Source organism: Siniperca chuatsi, linkage group LG7 (assembly GCF_020085105.1).
Source record: "Siniperca chuatsi isolate FFG_IHB_CAS linkage group LG7, ASM2008510v1, whole genome shotgun sequence".
Taxonomy (NCBI): domain Eukaryota; kingdom Metazoa; phylum Chordata; class Actinopteri; order Centrarchiformes; family Sinipercidae; genus Siniperca; species Siniperca chuatsi.
In genome coordinates, this window is record NC_058048.1 from 22,358,828 (window position 1) to 22,381,870 (window position 23,043).

General features: G+C 41.6%; 2 protein-coding genes across 4 annotated transcripts in view; one reads left to right on the forward strand and one right to left on the reverse strand.

Moving 5' to 3' along the window:
* nxn (nucleoredoxin) overlaps positions 1–19,458 on the forward strand; it is a 57,147-nt gene extending 37,689 nt beyond the window's left edge. Inside the window, exons 2-9 of one of the 2 annotated variants that reach the window (XM_044203116.1) lie at positions 4,974–5,091; positions 7,790–7,923; positions 10,134–10,234; positions 10,368–10,474; positions 10,770–10,823; positions 11,320–11,499; positions 12,073–12,197; positions 18,408–19,458. In XM_044203116.1, the coding sequence (XP_044059051.1) occupies positions 4,974–5,091; positions 7,790–7,923; positions 10,134–10,234; positions 10,368–10,474; positions 10,770–10,823; positions 11,320–11,499; positions 12,073–12,197; positions 18,408–18,590 (1,002 nt within the window). In that variant the 3' untranslated portion in view covers positions 18,591–19,458. The remainder of the gene's footprint in view (positions 1–4,973; positions 5,092–7,789; positions 7,924–10,133; positions 10,235–10,367; positions 10,475–10,769; positions 10,824–11,319; positions 11,500–12,072; positions 12,198–18,407) is intronic. The other variant, XM_044203117.1, reaches the window with a different exon arrangement.
* Positions 16,089–22,954, reverse strand: mrm3a (mitochondrial rRNA methyltransferase 3a). 2 transcript variants are annotated; one of them, XM_044203113.1, is made up of 5 exons: positions 22,294–22,954; positions 21,448–21,692; positions 21,203–21,364; positions 20,477–21,090; positions 16,089–17,340 (listed from the first exon to the last, which is right to left on the reverse strand). In XM_044203113.1, exons 1-4 carry the CDS (start codon positions 22,671–22,673, stop codon positions 20,495–20,497), a joined length of 1,383 nt encoding a protein of 460 aa, XP_044059048.1. In that variant the 5' UTR covers positions 22,674–22,954; the 3' UTR covers positions 16,089–17,340; positions 20,477–20,494. The 2 variants fall into 2 exon arrangements, with proteins under 2 accessions (XP_044059048.1, XP_044059047.1); XM_044203112.1 differs by lacking the exon at positions 16,089–17,340 and having other exon boundaries at positions 20,369–21,090.
* Between the last annotated feature and the right edge of the window lie 89 nt (positions 22,955–23,043).

The following is a 23,043-nucleotide window of genomic DNA, read 5'->3' on the forward strand; positions in this document are numbered from 1 at the left end:
AATTCTCTCAACATTCACCACACCAGAGCCACTTCAGAAACCCACCGGTTACTGACAGAGGCCGAATTTCACTGCAGGACAAGGCTGCAAGGGGTTTCAAAACGGACTGGGTCAAAGCTGAAGCAGATGTTTACAGATTTTAAACTTTTAGCCCTCAAATCTGTTGGGGGTTCTCCACCTAAGCTAACCTCCTCTTAAAGTGCAGAATGTTGCCATAAAGTGTAACAGTGCAGAGAGGCATGAAAGCGATTGCCACGCATGACATTTAACATGGAAATGTGGATATCTTGGGAGGGGGTTTGTTTCCCTCCTTTTTCTTTCTTGCTCACTTATAGTCTAGGTAGGAAATTAATGTCTGCCCCACCAAACAAATTTAGCTGCATCTAAAAAGAATCAGCATTTTCCTTGATCAGTGAGGCGATAAGATTTTCAACCCTGGCATGTCCATGCACACTGATCTACTGGCCCCACATTGGGCTGATTTGCTCTCCTTCTGGATATGGATCCGCAGCCATGCGTGATCCAATTAGCATGATGAGCACCGGGCGTAGTGTGAGGCTAATGTCTGCATGTCCAAGAGAGTTAATGGATTGTTAGTATGGATTTCCAGATCTCCCTAGAGTCTTTAACAGTTGTTGGGCTCTCTACAGGGGTTATTGGCATCCTTAAACCATTGTGTAACTACATAGCCTAGCAGGAGGCTTGATATTGACAATGAATAGAGGCACCCTTAGAGAAAGCTGATAGTGGCAACATGCACTCTTGATGCAGTGAATACAGTCGGCAAGCAGTTTGCATGCAAATTAGTTAGTGACAGCTCTGGTGGACAGATTTTTTTTTTGTATTTTTCCAATGGAAATCTTTCATAAATCAGTAAAGAGAATAGCTTGGGCTACAGCTAACAATTATTTCAATGATTGGTTAATCTGCCTATTTTCTCAATTAATCTTTTTGTCTAGAAAATGTCAGAAAATAATTAATCATAAATCAATCAATCACAGTTGTCCCAGGTGACATCTTCAGGTGTTTTGTTTTGTCCGACCAACAGTCCAAAACCCAGATATATTCAGGTTACAATGATATCACATAGAGAAAAGTAGCAAATCCTCACATTTGAGAAGCTGGAAAATGTTACGAGTTAGATGAGAAGATCGATACTACTCTCACATCTGTACGGTAAATATGAAGCTGCAGTTGGTTAGCTTAGCTTAGCATAAAGACTGGAAACAGGGACACAGCTAGCCTGGCTCAGTCCGGAGGTAACAAATCTGCCTACCAGCATCTCTAAAGCTCACTAATTAACCCTATATATCCTGTTTGTTTAAATCGTACAAAAACCAAAGTGTAAAAATTACACGTTGCCAGTAAGCTAAGCTAACTGGATGCTGGCTATAGCTTCATATTTATCGTCCAGATATGAGAGTGATATTGATCTTCTTATCTAACTCTTGGCATGAAAGCAAATAAGTACATTTCCCAAAACTATTCATTTAATCTTCTCAGCTCTACATACAGCAGCAAATACAGTAAGAAACACTTGACTCAAATGAGTCCTGTTACAGACTAATAAAACCTGACAAGATGACAAAAATATCCTTAACACCACTTCTACAAGTTTTTCTTAAGCTAAGGAATAAGGGCAGATTTGACAGTATGATTTATGTGTGTTTTTTATTACAACATATCATGTCACATTCTGTATTTATTGTCTCTGCTATAATAGACAGCCTGCGGCTCTCGACAATGAAACAGTGTTTTGGGGAAATAGATCGCTGTGGCATGTGATTCTAATGTTTTCTATTCAGGAGGAGGACAGAAGAAGGACGCTGTTATTGTGAGAGTCTTTGTCTTTAGTGTTTTGGAGCAAGATTTTGGATTTACAAGTAGATGATGATGAAAACTCAACCCCCCCCCCCATTTGACATTTGTTTGTTTGCAACTCCAGGACATGTAGCTTTTGTAGTTACAAGGTCAGTCATCCTCCATGAAATCATAACAGCCCTTTCATTCTAAAGGCAGATTTAAACCCTTGAAGGATTTAGCATCCGGGCACACTCTGATCTGCAGCCAAATCACCAGGCAGACATGATTCAAGGATGCAGTAAATTAGTGGCAAGACAAAGAGGAGGAATCTGTTCTGCCTCTGAGGTTGCTACACAAATCTCTCAGCTGCTCTCTTGATGCTGCAGCATGAGAGCACTTAGATTTGGTACACAGCCACCTCTACTCTTAAAATAAGTATCCCTGCGCTTTAGTTATTTTAATAGGATCTTAGAGGGTGTACATTGACTTGTAGTGTTGTGATAGACTTTGTGGTTTCTATTTTAGCCATGCTAGCAGCATAGCTCTAGGGATAGCAACGTCAGTCAGTCAGTCAGTCGGTTAGTTGGTCGGTCGGTCCACCACTTAAATTACAATTACAGATTACAGTGGGTTGCATATACACTCCAGATTTCTTTATTCTTATTATTCTTATTATTTATACTTGTTAAAAGACCAAAAATTGTCAGTAAGCTGGCCTTAATAAAGCTCAAAAACTTTTGTCCAAACAGAAATACCTCAGTAATTATTGTTGGATTGCCAATAAATTATGTTCACACATTCATGGTTTCCCAGAGGATTAAGACTACGGACTTTGTTTTTTCATCTAGCACCATCAGATCAGGTCACATTTTTTATTTGTCCAGTACTTTGTTTTATGACCAAATACCTGCAAAACTAAGGACATTCCCATCAGCCTCAGCTGCACTTTGTGTGCTAATTAGCAAATGTTAGCATGCTAACATGCTAAACTAAGATGATGAACGTAGTACACATTATACCTGCTAAATATCAACGTGTTAGCATTGTCATTGTGAGCATGTTAGCACGCCGACATTAGCATTTAGCTCCAAGCACTACTGTGTGGCACAGAGGTGAAGCCTCACAGAGCCGCTAGCATAGCATAGCATGGCCATAGATGCATTGTATTGTTGTCAAAACACTCAAAAAACCTTAATGTAAACCTGTGAGAGGGTGTTAGCTAAAAGCAGTTTATTCTAATTGTGATCTAGTGGAAAAGCAGATGATTTTAGTTTCACAGTGCATGTTATTTGTCATTCTTTGAACACCTGACTGTTTTCAAAATCATATTATGCCGTTACATACCTCAATGTGGATACCTCTGGGCCTTGACATGGAATACATTTCTTGACATTTTAGTGCTAGTGCAGAACCAATCACTCTATCACACTGCTTTTTTCTCTCTCTCTTGTGTCCCTCTCACTCTTTCGGCTAAATCCGGCTCTCAATCTCACATCATCAGCCTGGAGTGAAATGGCTGCAGTTACACAGATGCTGTATCGGGCACGCTGGCTTTCGGAGACAGTCACAGTTAATGCCCCTAAGTCCATCAATTTGTGTGCTAAGATTGAGTTTCCAGAGCAGCATGGAGCGTGTGGTAAAACTGTTGACTGTGGCAGACGCTGAAGTTTGCTTTTGACGGACTTCCAGACCAACATTGTCGGGAGGCTCCGGGTCGTCTTGTCCATGGGACAGACCGTCTGACCTATGCTGTCAGAGAGGGCCTGTGGTTGACCTCTGGCAAGCGTATGACAACATATGTGTAACTTGTGCAAGGAGGAGACACACAATATGAGTAAAACATACACTGTGCAAGCTTTCCTCTCTCTTATTCAGTCTGCATATCAGAGTCATTGTGCTCGTTTCTTCAGTGAAGTCACTGTTTTCAACAACAGGTTTTCATCAACCTGGAGCTCTTTGGTAACCGAACTCCAAGCTTACGTCACCGAGCCTCAAGAAAAGCAGTGCTCACTTCCTTTGGCACACAACCTATTAGAATAACTACTGAGCATCCAGACAGCACAAATCATTATATTATATGGGTACTTAAGTGTTTGGCTGGGTACAGCAAGTAATAAATTGGATGGTACAGTATTAAATGTGTTTATTTTTTTTAACATTTTTTCCTCCTTTGACTATTTTGTAATCTGTCTCTTTTTTTATATAATTTCCTGCAATGCAATTTAATGCATTTTGATTCAATAAATGGGTCAGAACCTGAAGGATATAGGTTCAATAAAAGAGGGTTAAACACACACTGACACTATAGTTTCTGGAGGCAATTCTCACTTTCGTTCTCCCGTCTGAATTTTCTGAGCTGGTTTGGGATTTCATGCGAGGGATCCCCTTCTTCTTCTGTACTTGCTGAAGCAGCAACATTGCACAGTGCACATTTTCTATTCAAGGCATATAACTCTTCCCTCTGATATGGAAAGTGAGTCTCAGATATGTGAAATGCTTGATCTGCTTTTTGATGTTAAGGACTACACTGATGGCTGAACTCTATAAATAGCGTCAGTTCATGCAGAGTTCTGGCTATAAAGCTTCTTTTCTGACTTTATGAGGCTGTATCAATATCAACTCATCATATTGGAGGTATTATGATTAAATTTAAGGTCAATGGCCACTCATAAATGCCTATGAAAGTATGGATGGTCTATCCAATAATTCACAGTGCTCAACAGTGAAGAAGGACTCAGAAATTTCTTCTTTACTGCAGAGAAAAAGTAGTTCTTTTTTCAGCTGCACCCCCTTTTACTCTTATTGATGACACAGCAGGGATGGCATGAGTTTGCTCCATTTTAGCCTCCTTAAAGTGCAGCAGTGTGCTTCTCACCCTGCTAATTCACCTCAGGGCTGACTGCACTCCAGTATTTTTTTTATTCTACTTTCTAGTCTCCTGAGTCTCTTTTAAACAACAGAGAGGGTGTTTGTCCTATAAAATATATATGGTACTCAGATGACATTTGTTTCGTTTATACTGTCGTTTTTCAGGAGAACATACTGTAGCTGCACTGAAGACATAATTTTAGACAGTTTTTCCAGCTCTGAAATTGTAATAAATATGAACATTTAAGGTCTTTCCATCCACATTTTGTCCAACCTCTCCTCTCATATTTTTCTCTCTACAGATGAAGCTGTGGAACAAGTACAAGGTAACCAGTATCCCATCTCTGGTGTTTGTGGACGCAGCTACGGGGAAGGTGGTGTGTCGAAATGGTCTGCTGGTGGTCAGAGATGACCCTAAAGGTGAGATTGGCAGTGTCCGCAGCCAGACACACAGACACACACATGCACACATACACATGCGGTATATTGTTAGTGAAGACATCACTCTGATTTATTTCTAGTCTCTGACCTCAAGCTCTGACCTTAATCCTCTTCACTAAATGGTTAACCTCAACCCCAACCACCAACCATTTAGCCCTAAAAATATGTTTAATGAGGGAATAGGAAGACATTTGAGGGTCAAAAGGACAGAACAACATAGATCAGTTTCTCACACACTCGGTCTGTCAAAACTGTGTAACCCTGAATTCTTGGTGGGTAGCATTCTTCAGTCTCTCTGGGCTGTGGGTAATAGACAGGATACCGCTTCTCCTTGAATAATCTCTTTCACCAACACCATCAAGACAGTAAGAAAGTAACTCACCCAAATTCACTCGCTCTGGGTTCACTGTCTACTGCCACACCTGTCCCCCATAAAACAACAGCAGGTAGGAACAAAATTCCCCTGAGGCAAGGGCGCATAACCAAGCAACTTCAGTGTAATAGAAAATGTGCATTAATGCGCATTAATGCTATTATGCGAATATTAGGAGTTGTTCACATAGAGACAAACAGCTGGTGGCGCTGATTCTCCAGTTGGGTGCCATTAAACCATTGCAGAAGAAGAGGGTGCAGCAACATGATGTGCAGCTTAGTTACACAACATAAATGAGTAAGATAAACTTAACTTATATTTAAGTAAAATGTAATGAGTACAGTAACTAAGGTCACACCTGCACACACACAGACACAACACTCATTCTCTGTAATGATGTTTACCAAATGCCTGGTCAGAGTTCCCTGTGCAGATATTGCAGTGCCACATCATTCAGCATTTTGGCCAAAACATTTTGCAATAACTTTTCCCCCTCTCGTTTAGTGTTGATGCTGCCGTAATTATGGTGCTGCATGAATATTATAGTGTGTCCATGTCTCACTCCCTCATCTGTAAACCCTATAATTTCTGCACTTTGAAGTGGAGGCAGAGAATTAACAAGAGTGGGCTTGCATTCCTTTCCTGTACAGAGGACATCCTTTGTGGCTGAGAAGATCTCAATATTTTAAAACGTTGCCTCTTCAGACCCTGTTAGGTCAGCATGAAAAAAGTGCCATTAGTCATGTGAGAAGGGAGAATAGTGGCACTATGGCAGCACAGCGGTGAAGCAGATTGGATTTCGCATGAGGACTGTGACAGATTTCGCTGCCTGGTTAATAAAAGCCAGACCAAGCCTGCAGTATTATCCATTCATTAACTGTTCTTCCAAACTAGATGTGGCTGGAGAAGAAATGAATCTCTGGCCTCAGCAGAAAATATGGGCACAGGCACTTGATTATGCCTTAATTTTCTAACAATGCTACACCACTTTTAAAGAAAAAAGGCCTATATTTTTGTTTTATTGTACATTTTGAAATATTTTCATGTTCCCATTATTTGAGAGGCAGACTAAAAGCAGTTCCTGACGTGACAAATCAATTCAGCTACAGCAGCTATGGTTAGGAGAGGAAAAGGGCCCTAAAAGTTTGCCGTACATCAAGACTGGGAGGGGCGGATGAACATTTCAGGACCCTCTGCCTTTCACTCTCGATGAAAGGCCCGACTTGAGTGGAGGCAGACTAGCCTGCAGTGCAAAGATGGAGTGCACTTTTACAATCAGGACAACAATAAAAGGCCGCGGCAGCGCAGTGCATACGTGTCATTCCTGCCTAATGAAGCCCTAGACAACCACGCTCGCATAAAGAGGCCATTATGAACCAGCCATACAAGGTTTTATTTATGATTACCTCCTTTTTAATTCGGCTGTACCAAATGCATCTCTAGAGCTTGACGGTAACAATGAAGACACCTTGAAAAGGAAATGAAAAGTGTGAAAGAGAGCGAGGGGGAAGTATTCCTGGCAACCTTCATTTGCTTGAGAGGCATGGCTTTCAGTCCTCATTAAAACCATATTTTGCATCTGGTATGTATTTCCAAAAGCAGATGTCACAAAAAAGCCTATAAATGTTGTAGACATGACAAGTACACATGACTTTTTGTTATCCAACAGCCATGACACAGACAGAAAAAGTGTCTCTGGCTAAGAGCTGCAACGATTAATCGATTAGTCAATCAGCAGAAAATTAATCAGCAACTATTTTGATACTCTATTAATCATTTTGTGTTAGAAAAAATAAACCAAACGATTGTCGAGTAATCTGTTAATTACTTTCTCAATTAATCGATTGATGAAAATAAGGAGGATGACTGACTAATGACTCCACTGACTTTTTCCCTGTTGCCACCATGAGATTGACATTTTTGTGTTTTAGTAAAATGTCTCAACAACTATTGGATGAATTGTCATGAAATTGGTACAGACATTCGTGTTCCCTTCAGGATAAATTGTAATTATTTTGGTGATCCACTGACATTTCATCTAGCGCCATCATCAGGTCAAAATCCAGTATTTTGGTTTTTATTTTATGTATTTACTGCCTATTAGCATTAGCATGCTAAACTAAGATGGTGAACATGGTAAACACTTTACCTGCTAAACATCAGCATGTTAACATTATCATTGTGAGCAGTAAGCATAGCTGTAGACTCTTAGACTTGTTATCTTATCTTTCTTTTTCTGATTTTTTTTTCCCTTTCCCATCTTTCCCTTTCCATTACCCCCTCTGCTTTCCTACCCTCTCCCAGGCCTGGAGTTCCCCTGGGGGCCGAAGCCATTTGCGGAGGTGGTGGCAGGGCCTCTGCTCAGGAACAACAGGCAGACAACAGACAGCAGTTCTCTAGAGGGACACTACGTGGGAGTGTACTTCTCTGCACACTGGGTGAGTACAGAGAGCAGAGGAAAAAGGAGAAAGAGTCCCCTGATTTTTACTTTTCTGGCCTCCTAACTCTGTCAAAACACTGACACATCGGTGAGAAGAAAGGGCATCGCCAGCAGAGCGGAGCAGGAAGAGACAGTCGAGACAGATAGGAGAGAGGAGCAGGAGGGTGGAGGCGACTCCACTGTGTTTGTGTTTACATTAACAGTGGTTAGCGATCCCTGTCAGTCCTTTCACCACCACCTCTGGACCTTTTTTAAAGTCTACATTGGTCACCACACCCCACTGACATCATCACTATTGTCTTTGTCTCTGCTGGACCTGCTGATATCCAGTAAAAGTCATGACTCAGTGATGCATGAAAGGCGTTATATCATTGGTGGACTGTTCCTGATGAGATGCAGCTCAAGCTACCGAGGCCAGTCAGCACAGCAGCTGCCAGAGCCGCAGCCTCAGAGACCGGCTCTTCAGAACGGTGACGCCTGAAGGCTGGCTCAAACCCCAGACCCATACAAAATTGAAAAGGACAAGTCACAAAAGCCATTACAGGAGTTTATTTGTGGTGTTTTTACACCACATTCCCCCTGGTTACTCGTGTAAATCTATCTGCTATTAAAGTAATTTTACAAACACGAAATGCCAGCACCTGGCCTTGGCATCCGTTTACACAGAAGTGCAGTTTTTTTCCCCTTAATGTTCTAGGGACCTGAAATGGCCCGTGGCAGAGAAACATGACCTATATTTCGCTGTGCATTTTCTTTTTCGCCTCCAGTGTGAGGGAATATTTCTTTTAGAATAACTCATTACAGTAAAACTTTAGCTAAATGCCTAATTCTGTCACAAACATTGGTAAACAAAAGCCCACATAAGCCCACGTATGACGCTTTAGTATTGACACCACATTGTACAAACTATAACGAGTATAGAACACAATGTACAGTGTTTACTTGTATGAGCAACCGAGGAAGAAGTCAATTAATGAGCAGTGAATTGATCAAGGCTTTGTGCTTCACATTCTCACTCCCACCGTCCCTTTGTTGGTATGATGACTATTCATGAGTGGATCAATGAAAGTGCTTGACATGCTGTATCCACTATAATCAGCTAGAATGGTAATGAAATACTGTCTACATCTAGTCAATACATTGAAATAGATGATATACTTAACTACATGTTAGATAATATTAATGAGAACATATATTTGTTTTCACATAAAAAAAAAATACTATTCTAAAAGATATATGTACACAGACACATTCATATTCAAATATAGACACTTACACCTACATATACTCACATGTACATGACTTAAAGATAAAAGCCTGTGCAGGAGAAGTAGGAACCTTATACAAAGAGATAAAAAGGATTCCATGAATTATAAACAGATGATACGAAGAATGTACAATATGATTATGTTTAAGACATTACAACATGTGTCTGAATAAAAAAACTTATGACTTGCTAGCATACAAATGCATTGCTTATGAACATTGTAAGGCTTTAAGATATTAATAAAATCAATATGTTTGACAAAATACTTCTATGATATTTTGCGCCAAAGCAGGTTATGGCATTTATTGTTAATTTCACTAAGTTCAGAAAATTGTATCGCTTAATTGTGATGTAGCCTTCCACACCAGAAAATATATATTTAAGCTAATTTATTATATTAAAATAACCGAAATCACAAAGTAAATCTACTCTAATGTCTCTGGAGAGAGTTTTCCCAACGTCTCTCTTACCAGAGTTAAGGCAAACTCCGAGGAGGTGGTCCAAAAATGTTAACCCAAAAACATGAATTGCTTAAGTTCTTTATCCAGTCTGATGTCCATTTTCAGTATTTGTATTTTACTATACATTTCACCAGTGAAAGCTGAGAGAGAGAATAAAGAGAGCATGAGTGAGAGAGAGAGAGAAGTTAAGACTAGTCTGTTTTCCTTCCCGCTGCCATGGCACTCTGATGTCATTTTAATGCCAGCCATACCACCGCTCCCCCTGCCTAGATAGAGTGTGGGCTCTCCAAACACACACACACTCGCAGAACAACAAATAAGCAAGAGTATTACAGCAGGATGAATGTTTTAAGAGGAAGAGAGTTTGTAAATACCCAAAACAACAGAAACTGCTGCAGCAACCTATCATAATTGTGACTATGTGTACTGTATATTCACTCATACACTTCCTTTTACCTTCCGTTTTTCTCTCTCTGTTAGTGCCCGCCATGCCGCAGTTTGACCCGGGTCTTGGTGGAAACATATCGAACCGTCAAAGAGTCGGGTCAGAAGTTTGAGATCGTGTTTGTCAGCGCTGACAGGTAAGATTGACATGCACATCTATCTCTGTCTGTCAAGGACACAAATAATCAGTCTTCTCTATTTAGCTGTTAATTGAGACCACCAAATCATCATCTGTTCATGTTGCTGTTTGGTGCTTTCCAACTACTCCAGATCAGAGGAGTCTTTTAAGCAGTACTTTAGCGAGATGCCGTGGTTGGCAGTGCCATATCCAGATGAGGCTCGGCGATCACGACTCAACAGACTCTATGGAATACAAGGTATTGTACAGCCACCTCCTCCTTATATATGTTGCTTCAGATCTTCAAGCTCAGAGGAGAGGGTTTAGATTTTTTTTCCCTGCCCAGCTTAGTTATGTCTCACATTGAAACGCTGGCACAATGTCTGACAGTTCTCTGTGCTGGGCAGGCAAACAGCAACACAGATTGCCCTGCAGTCTGAGGAATGTGGGCCGGTTATCAAGTTTACGGTCTTGTTCACTACGGAAGTGCTGCGCCTCTCCCTCTGTGCCTCACTCTTTTCTCCTGATTCCCTCCTCTGTGTGTGTGTGTGCAGAGGACTGTGGACAAAGTCAGCAAGAGCTGGCTCTCAGCCTCTCCTGCAAAGAATGTGAGGAATGCAGTGGAGGACGAGTCAACACTGCCCCCCTCCCGCACTCAAACCCATGCAGTTCATGATGGCCCCCACCTCTGTTGACTTCAGTCCATACGCGCAGACAGGAACACACTCACTCACGTACACTGTTTGCTCCTGGATGGTGTCTGCTTCTGATAAGGCTGTTAATAAGGCAAGGAGACTGTAATCATAAGGAGGGTGGGAGCCAATGATATGAAAATAGGGTCATGTAAGAAAAGTGGGAACATCAGGAGTGAAAGCAGACAGAGCTGGAGAGAGTTGAAAGTCACCACAGAGGCAAAAACTGGTCAAAAAAGGCCTAAAACATCCACACAACAAAGAACATCTCAGTGGGAGAGGGAGCAGTCTGCGTCATGAGGCGATAATTAACGGAAATGACCCAAACCACCTCCCCCGCTCTTGCCCGTTTCCTGCCCTCCTCTTTGTCTTCCTCTCACAGCATCTTCAACTCCTCTCTCTCCCTCGCCAGGTATTCCCACGCTGATTCTGCTGGATGCAGAAGGTCACATGATCACGCGACAGGGCCGTGTTGAGGTGCTGAACGACCCGGAGTGTCGGCTCTTCCCCTGGCACCCCCGGCCCGTGCTCGAGCTCAGCGAGTCCAATGCCGTGCAGCTCCACGAGGGGCCCTGCCTTGTCCTGTTTGTGGGTGAGTGGACCGGCATTTATGATGCAGCCTCTGCAGCTCCACATGGGGCTCTGCCTGGAGCTCCTTGTGCGTGAATGGAGTGGTATTTATGTGGAGCATATTGAATGTCAGACTCTGTGGAAAACTCTTCCAGTGTTGAAAGGTCCAAAGGTCTGTGGGAAGTGTTCTATTTATATGCTAATACAGAAGGTGCAAAGAAGCATAATGCAGGAGGTTTGTGAATAGCATAGAAAAATGACTTGACATGAATGTAGGACAGTTTGCTACTGGTGAGGACAGAGAAGGACTAACTGTCAAAGTTTGACATGATAACAAAACGGGACAATGAGGCACCAAAACGGGGCACCCTCAAAATTTGAGACCACCCAGGTGTCTCTTGAGGTCAAACTGGATTACAAAACAAGACAGAGACCATCTGTACAGTTCCTTTGATGTCCTCACTCATCTGTCCACCAGTCATCTCACCTTCCTTGCTTCCCATTTCACTCATCTGTGCATTTTCCCTCTCCCGGGGTGGCTTTTTTTCTCTCATACTTTTAACAACTTTCTGCGTCTCTTTCCTGATTCGTTCAGACGCTGAGGAGGAAGGTGAATTGGAGCCAGCCAAGGAGTTGATTCAGCCAATAGCAGAGAAGCTTATGGCCAAGTACAAAGCCAAGGAGGAGGAGACGCCGCTGCTGTTCTTTGTGGCTGGAGAGGTGAGATAAGCCACTCAAGACAGAGTAATATGCCATTTCACACAAACTTGCATAGCTGAAGTTGGGTCTATTCTTGTATGACATGCAGTAACTCATCTGTGAGTGTTTGTTATGCTGTGCTTGGCCATGTGCTTTAGTTATCACATATAGTATATAGCCTGACTGATACTGGATTTTTGAGGCTGATCTTGATATTCAAGAGTTTAAAAAACCTGATAATGATTTATTGGTCAATATTATTTTTTTACATAAACATGTAACATAAACAATAATTTCTGATTAGGATCCCTTGATTTAGTTTTTTAAAGAATTATGATAAATATGTACTAAGTATGTGGCCCAACTATGTACCACCAACCTCTTTAGCTGCTAAACGCTCCACTATGTTCACCAGCTAGTCGCTAACTTTGTCTGTCTGCTTGTTGAATTAAAATTACACTATGGGAGCGGTGAGAGTGAACAAAACGGTAAAGTTGCAGGCTAGAAAACCAAAACTATGAGCTAAAAGATGCCAAAATGTTCTATAGAGCTGAAAGGAACTGCAGTGTCAGGTGATAATTTTCATTGGGTTTGCCACTACAAGTGACTCCTTTCAAATTACACATAATCATGTGATTCATTGTTAATATAACTTTAAATTTGGTTATTAAAGAATTGCCACCAAGACTTAACAGTGTCAAAAAACAAACTATGTAATGGAAACACTGTTTCCAACAAATCAGCAACAACAAAAACCCTCCAACAGTTTACTTATCGGCCTATATGTTGTACACCGATACCAGTGTATCTGTAATGAGCTAATATTGGCCGAATCTCTATAAACAGATATCTGAATATAAATGCAGAATCTGTAGGCAAGGGACAAGATTTTGGTATCAGAAGTGTTCTTGTTTCAGTTTGTAGTCCGTTTGTAGTGCGAGTAGTATTGACCAATCCATGTTTGAGCGGTCTTTGGTTGCATGCAGGTAAACAGTCCGTCTGGAGAGCACAAGAGGTGGAACGCATTGGCCGAAATGCAATCTCGGAGCCCATCGTCTATTGTCTGACAATTTTTAGCTTTTTATTAGCTTTGTAAACTGGCTACTTGTGAAACAATCCGGTCGTAGACGTCGTCTCTCAACTCCAACTCCATTCTCACGCCTCAAGTTGCTAATCGGACTGTAAACAATGTCCGGCGCACGGAAGAGGAAGTCTTGGCCAGGATATCTGCTGGCTACACCGGAAGCCCCGAATCATTGGCCGTTGCCCCCAGAGACTAAATCATCGTCAGACAATAGCTGATGGGTTCCGAGATTGATATTGGCCAACATGTGGCCCAGCCAATTTATCAGTTGGGCTCTAATCACATATTGTAAGTCCCTGGTTTGTATCTGCACCCAACACTTTGGCCTATGTTGAAATGACACCATAAGAGGCCCCTCTTTGAACCTCTTGAACCTGCAAGAGTGACACTCACTCCTATCCATGACCCAGAATTCAACTGGGTGCCCTTAGACCCAGAGCGTGCCAGCAGTCTTTCTCTACTCCCTCTAAATAATCCCTTCATCTTCTACTTTATCTTCTCCCATGTCTTCCCTGTGTGGGACAACCCATGGAGTTTTCATAACTCTTGTTATCTCATGTTGTTCTGTCTCGACCTTTCCAGAGCTGGTAGAGTTAGCAGCAGCAGCAGACATAATTACCAGATTAGCTACCTCTCCCCAGTTCCCCTGCTCTCTGCCCTCCAGCTCCCCTTTCTCCCAGTTCTCTCTGCCCTGCAGTCTGGGAGGACTGGGTTCTCGTGTCACACACACCAAGGACAGGCTCAGGTTTCGGCCGTGGGGCTTGCACATGTGCTAACTGTCTGACCCTGTGTGTGTCTGTCCAACGCCGCTCCACTCTGATGTCAGCCTTGAAATGTTACTGACATATGTACACAGATCAAGAAAAGCTTAAGTTTTGTGTTTTGTGTTCATTGTCTGTGTGCCAATATTTATTTGACCTAACACAAAGAAACATTGTTGCACTGGAGCTTGTAGTGATTCAGAAGCGTGTGTTATAGCTGCAGTCTAAGTTTACTTTGTGTCCTTTGTGGCACACATGCTAAGGCAGATATTTTTACATCCATGTAGTGCAGGTATAATTTCCTGGCTCTTGCTCAACCGGCTATGAATTCACCAGGTTTCATTTTCACATCGGGTTCACGGTCAGATATCACTTCCCGTTTCAGACATTCAGAGAGTGAAGCTTCCAGTCTCTGGGCTCAGACTCCTGCACCTTGGCCCGGGGTAGCCCTGGTAGTCACACTCTCCTTGCCAGGCCAGCTGCTGGGTTTTCTGTGTCCATGAGACAGCAGTATGTTGGCAGTATCTCAGGGGGAGGCCGGGCAGAATGACACAGGATCTTCTTACCCTACTGAAAAAAACTATACACCACAGAGTAGTATATTGATTTATATAACGCAGAATGAAAGATCTTTTGTTCTTTCATGTCTGCTGTGAACTGGCTGTTGCATGCAAAATGAACTCTAGTGGTATTATCCAGTCACATAAGAATTTAACAGATTTTTGTGGCAAGCAGTAGTGACTGTTGCCTCTTTGTTTTCCCATGCTTGATTTTGTATGTAAAGCTCAATAAATATTATAATATCAGCCATACTAGGATGACACACACTGTCTTTGGTGATCCCCTGACTTTTTCTGTAGCGCCACCATGAGGTTCACATTGTAGCTTTTCTTGATCTTCTTTTATTGTAATTTGAGTATTTTTGGGTTTTGGACTGTTGGTCTGACAAAACAAGACATTTGCTCATGCCATCTTGTTTTATAAACCAAATGTTTAATCGATTAATCAATTAATCTAGGAAAAAATTTGTAGATTATTCGATAATGAAAATAATTGTTAGTTGCTGCTCTATTCACACTTTAGGTCGTTCAATACTTTTATGACCAAATAACTGCAAAACTAATTATGTGTTTTGTGCTAATTAGCAAATGTTAGCATGCTAACTCGTTAAACTAAGACGGTGAACATGGTAAACATTATACCTACTAAACATTAGCATGTTAGCATGCTGATGTTAGCTTATAGCTCAAAGCTAAGTACAGCCTCACAGAGCTGCTAGCATGGCATATAGACTTTTATTATTATTTAATTCTGAACACATTGAAAGTTGTTTCTTCACATAGCATCAATATTTAAAAATGAGTACCGGGTGTAGGCTCACATGAAGAATTTGTGTTTTTATCGCTTTGTACGTCATGTAACTCGATGTTCTTCAGTTGTTTAAATTTGCTGTGTTTTTATCCCCATTTGCGTACACCAGTCAAAGATGTTTTCACTTTCAGCAATATAAACTGAGGAGCAATTGTTGTTGAGAGTATCCAAAATTTCACAATGACTCTTCCTCAAGACATCGAAGCTGGCCAGTGAGATAGACGCAGGCCCAGCTTAGAGGCCAGGGGGGAGGCATGTTATCATTCTCAGTTCATGCCTTATCAGATGGTCATCGTCTGTGAAATGCCACAGTGCATCAATAATCAGAATAAGCCTGACAAGGCCCAGCAGGTTCCACACGGTAAACACATGCTGAGCCTTATCACAGCTGTGAGTGCGAGCTACAGCAGTGAGGCCCTTTTGTCTTTTTTGTTCTGAGCTGAGCTGCAGAGGGTGGGGGGCCTCTGGGATGGCTGCACCTCACGAGAAGCAGTTTACACAAGCAGAGAAGCCAAACAAAAGAAGATGCATGACTTCCTACGGGGGCGAAGACTGATGCAGAGATTACATCTTCTCATATTGGAGAGGTTTAACAGGCCTGATTGTGACAGATTTGTGGAATTTCTCTCTTTGCGGTTTCTTTACACTGTGTGCCCAGGTGATCTATAATCTACACTTAGTATGGCTGCAAGAGAGCATGTGAGACAAAGCTTTTATTTGTAGTAGAAGAATAAAGCAGTATTTCACTCATAACAACATTGTCCTTAGTGACAGCTTACATCTGTGAGTATTAAGTGGTCAATGTATGGTGATTTGCAGCGTAATAAAATGGGCTCCATTCAGAGGAAGTTAGCTGCCTACAACAAAATACCACACTGCAACTCATCTGTTCCATCTGTTAGCAGTTTTGCAAAGTACAGGACTTCATCTTGGCATAATTATCCTTTTTAGGTAGCAGCGCAGCCAAGCTATTCAAAGAGAAGTCTGAGAGCTGATTGTGTGGTTTGATCCATTTAGTAAGAATAGCTGCGGATTTTCTGATAACAGAGGAGACACAACAAAGAGGCCTGAAAGGAGGGAATGCTTGAGCGTTGTATGTAGCAGGAAATCCATCCAAAGTCGCTTTATCTTTGACTGTGTTTTGACAAAACTCATATTGGCACATAAATCAGTAACCGTATTAACATCAGAGGCGCTGCCTCCATGAGGAGTCCAACTCTTTGTTGCAGTGCCACCCTCTGGCCCTTTCTTGTTAGTTCTGCATTTTTAACATAATCTTTTCCATATGAAACTGATCTTTAATCTTTGCGAGTCTCCCTCTGAGCCAGCAAACTAAGCTGAGGGGATATCAGGTCATGCTGTCAGGAGAAAAGGAGAATGTCTCAAATGATAGTAGCTGTGTACATTTAATAAGTGAACTGTGTGACCTTACAAAGCAAAACGCATGAAATCCATCCGACTTAGAGAAGTCTAGAATAATGGATCTCTGTCAAGGTAGGAATGCCGATTCCAGAAGCACACCCGGCTGGAAATAAAGCTGAATTACAAAAGGGTGTGATTTCTTATTCAGTCTCAATAATTAATGGCCCATTTGAGCTTGTTTGAAAGTTGCTGCCTGCTCATGATTAATTTCTGTTACCTGTGACTACAGGAGTTGTAAAGGGTGAAAGGTGACATCAAGCCTCAGGCAGAACATGGGTGAAGCCCTTTCAAAATAACTGCATAAAACTGGACTCCCCACCAAATCCAGCAGCAATCTATTTTCAACGTTCACAATTCTGCGCTGCTCTTATCCTGCCCATATCAGATGTTGAGACTTACATCTGATGTAAGTGAGCTTTTGAAAAAATGTGGATGTCGTTGGACCCCCACCTGGTTGCTTCCTGTCTTTCCACACAGCCGGATGTGTGACTAAGCAGCAGCTCTCTGGTCTCTCTGGGCAGGCTGCCTGCAGGAAGATGGAAGAGAGGAGAGAGTTTCATATTCTCTTTCAAGAAGTGTGCATTAATAAAGATTGTGCCAGGCAGTTCTGAATTTTATGGGGTAATCTTAATGTGGCATAGTTCAAGCAATGGGTGCTGTCCTAGTTTCCTTCGCCAAAAGCAAGTCTGAACTGATGTGCAGCAGAGAAATGTGTAATTTAGAGTGTCTTCTCTCCTGGAACGTATCCAGTGTTTGACTTGCATGTTTGTCAAGGTATATATTGACTTGCAACCCCTTTAAACTAAAGTATGTCTACTTGGGAACCCTTGTCAGTTTTCCATATGTCAACGGGTTGTGGCTAGTTCAACCAAACAGGTTTTATTTGAGTAATTTAAAGAGGCCTGAAGAGGTCAAATTGTCTGTTAATTTACAAGAAAATAAGTCAAACTAAGTTTTGTCCAGTGCACGAGTAGTCAACAAGTGTGTAAGAAAATGCAATCACACAAAAGAAAATGTTTTTGTATTCCTGTACACTGTCAGCACTGCAATGTTGCATTTACAATGATTTTTCAATAAACTTAGTGGTCACTGTGCAGCAAATCAGCACTGTCTTTTAAGAGACAACAAAAAGCCAAAATTAAACTAAAAAAACAATAGTTTTTTCTGTTTTTGTATTCTTTATAATCTTATAACGCCTCAGATTTATCTTGGGGTCAAACTGTAGGACACTATACACAGTATTATAGGAAATTTTATAAGGAAACCTATTTTCAGAGCAGAGCTATTTTGTAGGCAAACTGTTTTTTTAATTGCTTTACCAATTTAGATGTAGGCTTACTATAGCTAAAGTATTGGCAGATAAAAATGTCGTGAGCAAAAAAACTAAACAAAACAAGTGATCAAGACATCTCTACTGAGTTTTTTTAACTCTCCAACAAGACATGTAAATAAGTCACTTGAAACAGAGGCTCTGGTTTGGGCTTGTTCCCAGTAGGCCCATGCAATAATCCATTCATGCATGTGAGGAATGTACCACTGTAACATCATGTCATATCACACTAATCACTGAATTTTTTTCTCTTTTTATCTTAGGATGACATGACTGACTCCCTGCGGGACTACACTAACCTCCCAGAAGCAGCACCTCTGCTCACCATCCTGGACATGTCGGCCCGTGCCAAGTATGTGCGCGACGTAGAGGAGATCACGCCGGCCGTAGTGGATCAATTTGTCAGCGACTTCCTGGCTGAAAAGCTCAAACCAGAGCCCATCTGAAGAGGAAGTCCAAATATAAATTGGACATACTATATGGGACTCACTCCATCATCGAACCCTAACCTGTTGCTACGCCCCTCACACTTCCCAGCCTCCCACTATCTCTCCCACCTCCCCCCTGACTTTGTCAGACTGTTAGAGAGATGTCTCACTTTTTACTGACATTTTAACATTTTTTTTAGACATGTTCCTCTTTTCACGGAGTCCTCTTTCTCCTGTGGTGCCTTGCATTGATGATAGTCCCTACAGTAATATATATGGAGATTCTGTTGGTTCTTTTTATTATTTTTTTTGCCTCAAGAAATGTATTTGTATTTTTTTTTCCCCACTCAATAGCTTTTCTGAACCAGAGAATTACCCAGTGGACCTACTTATTCAGCTGATTCTTTGCTTTCTGTTTTGTCTGCAAGATCATTGTTACTTTTGGTTCCTGAATGATGTTGAGAAAGAATAAAATGCATTTTTACAGTCCTAATTCACATGTAGTGCAAATGTGTTAAACCTCAGTTGGATGTAGCCGTAAGCCTTTATGGCCCTATTTAAAGTAAAAAACAGTTTGACATGTGCACATACAGTAAAGATCACATTATACTTGCTTGTAACAGACCAGTGACTGATGTTTTAAAACCTGTGTCTTGTTGTGCGTGTTACAATGTGAGTGAAAGTCATCTCTTGCCAGTTGTTAATGGTGGTTCTCATCTCAAAGTCATTATGAGGACTTTCTGTGAAGGTCCCCTAATGACAAGGCCAGGTTATTTCTGAAGGCACAAAAATGGCATTTGAAAAGTGTTGAATGTATAAATCCCTGTATTCTGTTACTTCAGTCACGACTTCTCATACCCATTAAAAAGTCACTGGCAAGAACAAAGTTTTGTCCCTTTTAAGTTCTATCAATAAAGTTAGCTCTTGGATATGTAAAATACACACAATGAAGTGACTCACCCGCTCCTTTCTTATTAGTATTTAAATGCGACTTAATGGGCTCAAAGAAACTCTCAATGCAAATGTTGCATTTATTACAGGAGACAGTATGCAGATTGACTCATTTTTGTTCATGTGCAAACATGTAGTGAGTTCTGCATATTTGCATAGACAATGTGGCTGCAGATATAGAGGAAAGGATGGATGTAAGACTGCGACAGTGACTCCTTTCTAAAATAAATATGCCTGAAGTGCAGACATCTATTTAAGGCACTTAGGGACTATATGGAAATTATTAGAAGGGAGGAATGGCTAAAAAAAAAAAGGGGGAGAGGGTTATATGTTTTTTCTTGTTGTTAAAGGGAGGGTACAGTCTGACTTTTTTTCTGAGAGCAGGGGAGGGTCGTTTAACTTTTTCTAATCCTCGATTTATAGTTTATTTCAGCCTTCCCTTGTGAGACTTATTGTATATAGTTACATCAAAAAAATTGCTTTTGTGCGTGACAGGTGTAATGATGGTGCTCTTTGACCATATGCAGAGGACTATCCTGTCTCTGTATTAGAGCTTTATTGTGTTATATCATGGCCACTAAGAATTCTGAATTCTGATTGGCTGAAAGGAAACTGGACAGTGTAACCGGACACCTATGATGGACGTGTTTGTTCATCTTTGGTAGCATACTGACAATATTTTGGTTTTTGGGCTGATGATTGGATAAAATAAGGAATTTGAAGATGCTACCTTGGGCTCTGGGAATTTCTAATGACCAGTTTTTACTATTTTCTGACATTTTATAGACAAAACGATTAATCAAGAGAATCGGCAGATTAACTGATAATGAAAATAATTCCCTTGATTGAAATTCAGTGTTTTATTATTAGCAGAAGACAATGTAGAATGGAAATTGAAATTATTGTGTTCAGTCTGTAGTAACAAGGACAAATGTACACCAGAAGTTACATACCGCTATTTAGAATGAACATCATGAAAACTGCTGCTCAGCTTTAGATTTCCGTTTCCATCCAGGTGTCTGCATTAGTTTTAACAGTTGCTTCCTGCCCTCAAACAAAAGGATACTGGCGGCCATGGCTGAATTCAAGCTGTCCACATCAGGAACGACAGGAATAAAGAGCCTGTGACCGGCAGTTTTCTCAGCCAACTCGACTGCTTCTAGACTCAGACCCTGTGTCTCTCCACCTATCACAAGAGCAGTGGGACTCTGAGCCCAGCTCTCATGGTACAGCTTTGCGTCCACTCTGGGAAGTAAAAGTCCCTCGTGGTCACTATCTGAGTCAGAATCAGAAGTGTATTCCTCGTAGCACATGTTATTGTGATTAGGCCTTGTGCTGACCCAGCTATAGTCTCCTGCTTTGGAGGGTTTGTGAGACACATTAACTTGTGAATCCTCTTTTTCTCGACTTCTGTCAACGCCACAGCTGCTGTCAGCCACATGGACAGTCACAGGTTTGGGGAGATGATTTTCAATATCATCCCAGCCCAAGCTTGGATAGATGGCAAGGCGGAAATGGGCGCCCATTGCTGCACGCAGGACTTTAGGCTCCCAAGTGTCAACACAACCTGTAAGTGGAAAAAATAAAACAGATTTGAAAACCTGCAAGCAAAAAAGTAAAGCCATTTTCAAGAAGTGGAGTTCACTTGTTCACATCTTTAATTGATAACATGAGCATACCCTTGGTGAGCAGGACATTATGGCAGCCAGCAGCAGCAGCACATCGCAGCATAGTCCCAAGGTTGCCAGGGTCTCGGATGTTGTCGCATATCAGGGACAACGGCACCGAATCACCTCTATTTGCGAAGTTCAACCGTGACGGGTCCGGGCGAGAAAATATGGCTGCAGAAGAAGAGGTCCAAGTTAGCAACAACTCAGAGTATCTGTGCTTCATAATGAACCAAAACAAAATTTGTGACCCTCACCGATCACCCCTTGTGGCGCCACAAGGTCAGACCAGATCTTGATGTCCTCAAACTTGACTTTGACTAGCGTGGCCCTTTTCAGCTTGTCTAAGGGCAGCTCTCGGAGCCGATCCACTGTACTGAAGAACACCATCTGTGGGTTGGCTCCAGCATCCAGGGCGTCACAGATCAAACGTCTGCCCTCCAGGAGGATTTTACCCTGGTGCTCCCGAAACGTCCTGGAACGAGCAACACTCACTACCCTCCTGAAGGACAGACGAGGGGAGATGGATAACAGGCAGAGTGAGAACATGACTAATTATCATAATTCTGATTACAATTTTGGAAACAGTGTAAATTATAGTATGCTTATGTCCTACAAGAGCAAAAAGGCAAAAGTGAAATTGTCAACTGAGAAAAACGGCTTAAAACTTCGTATTACTATCCAACAGTATTGGAACCAAAAATATGCTTTTTTGATACCTTGCTTCGAGGAATATAAACATTTTTCCAAAACTTTTTTTTTTTCCATTTAACAGAAGACACCAAACTTCTCAGATGTTAAATGTTGTCTAGACACAAGTAACCTTACAAGAAGTTTGCCGGAATAATCTAAAATGGGCACAATTTTGATTTAAATCTGGCACAATCTGATCAAACAATGAGTAAGCAACATTATGAATCTGACCAGCCATTTGATGTCAGCTTTTTAACAGTTTCAATTATCTATAGACACATTTTGGTCAGTACCAAAGAAGTATTTAGGGTTCAACATCTAGCCAGGCAGAATGGCCCCTCTCTTCTTTGAATGGTTCTGCGATCTGTGACAATCAGGAATAATCCACACTGCATCATACTGTGACTTACGCCAGTCTTTTATCTCCAGGGAAAGCCCTCTCGAAGCGCAGTCCATCAATTTGATCCTTTGTAACAGTAACGTGAGCATGTTTTATAGTTGACTGCACATTACTCCTCGCCTTGACAAAGTCATTTTCTTCAAGATGCCTTGATGTAGCTGTGACTTTTGCCTCCTTGTCCCTCTTGACGTGTTGCCCTCCTGACTGAGACTGTGGCGGCGGCTTGAGGACTTTATCCGTCTCGTTTTCTGGAAACAGCACTCTCACAGGTTTCCTCCTCAGTCCGCGTACATAACGTTTAGATTCCACAACAATACCGCTTCCCCTTGTTAGAAAAGCGTTTCGCTCTATGGAAACAAGACATGTCACGCTTCTCATGTACGCTGCCATGTTTGTCCCGTTTCTTCTTCTCTTGTTTAACAGAACGGTGTTACGTTACTAACCCAAGCTAACCTACTTACCGCCACCAGTTGTAATGTAGGTCATACTATATTTACGCATCTAAAATGAATCTAGTTTATTTGGTAACGTTAACAATTCACTGCGTGGGGGTGTACTGCCCCGAAGATGTTACCAAATTAATTACATTATCTTTTCAATATTTGTTCTTCTTTTTATTTCCTACTTTAGGTCAAAAGTTGCAGCTCAACTGTAACCTCGCGAGAGAGTGCGACATGGGTGATACCATTAACCTGAATCGCAAGGGGTGGCGAACGTAGTTTTACTACTTTCTATTTTGCGTAACGGCAAAATCCATAAT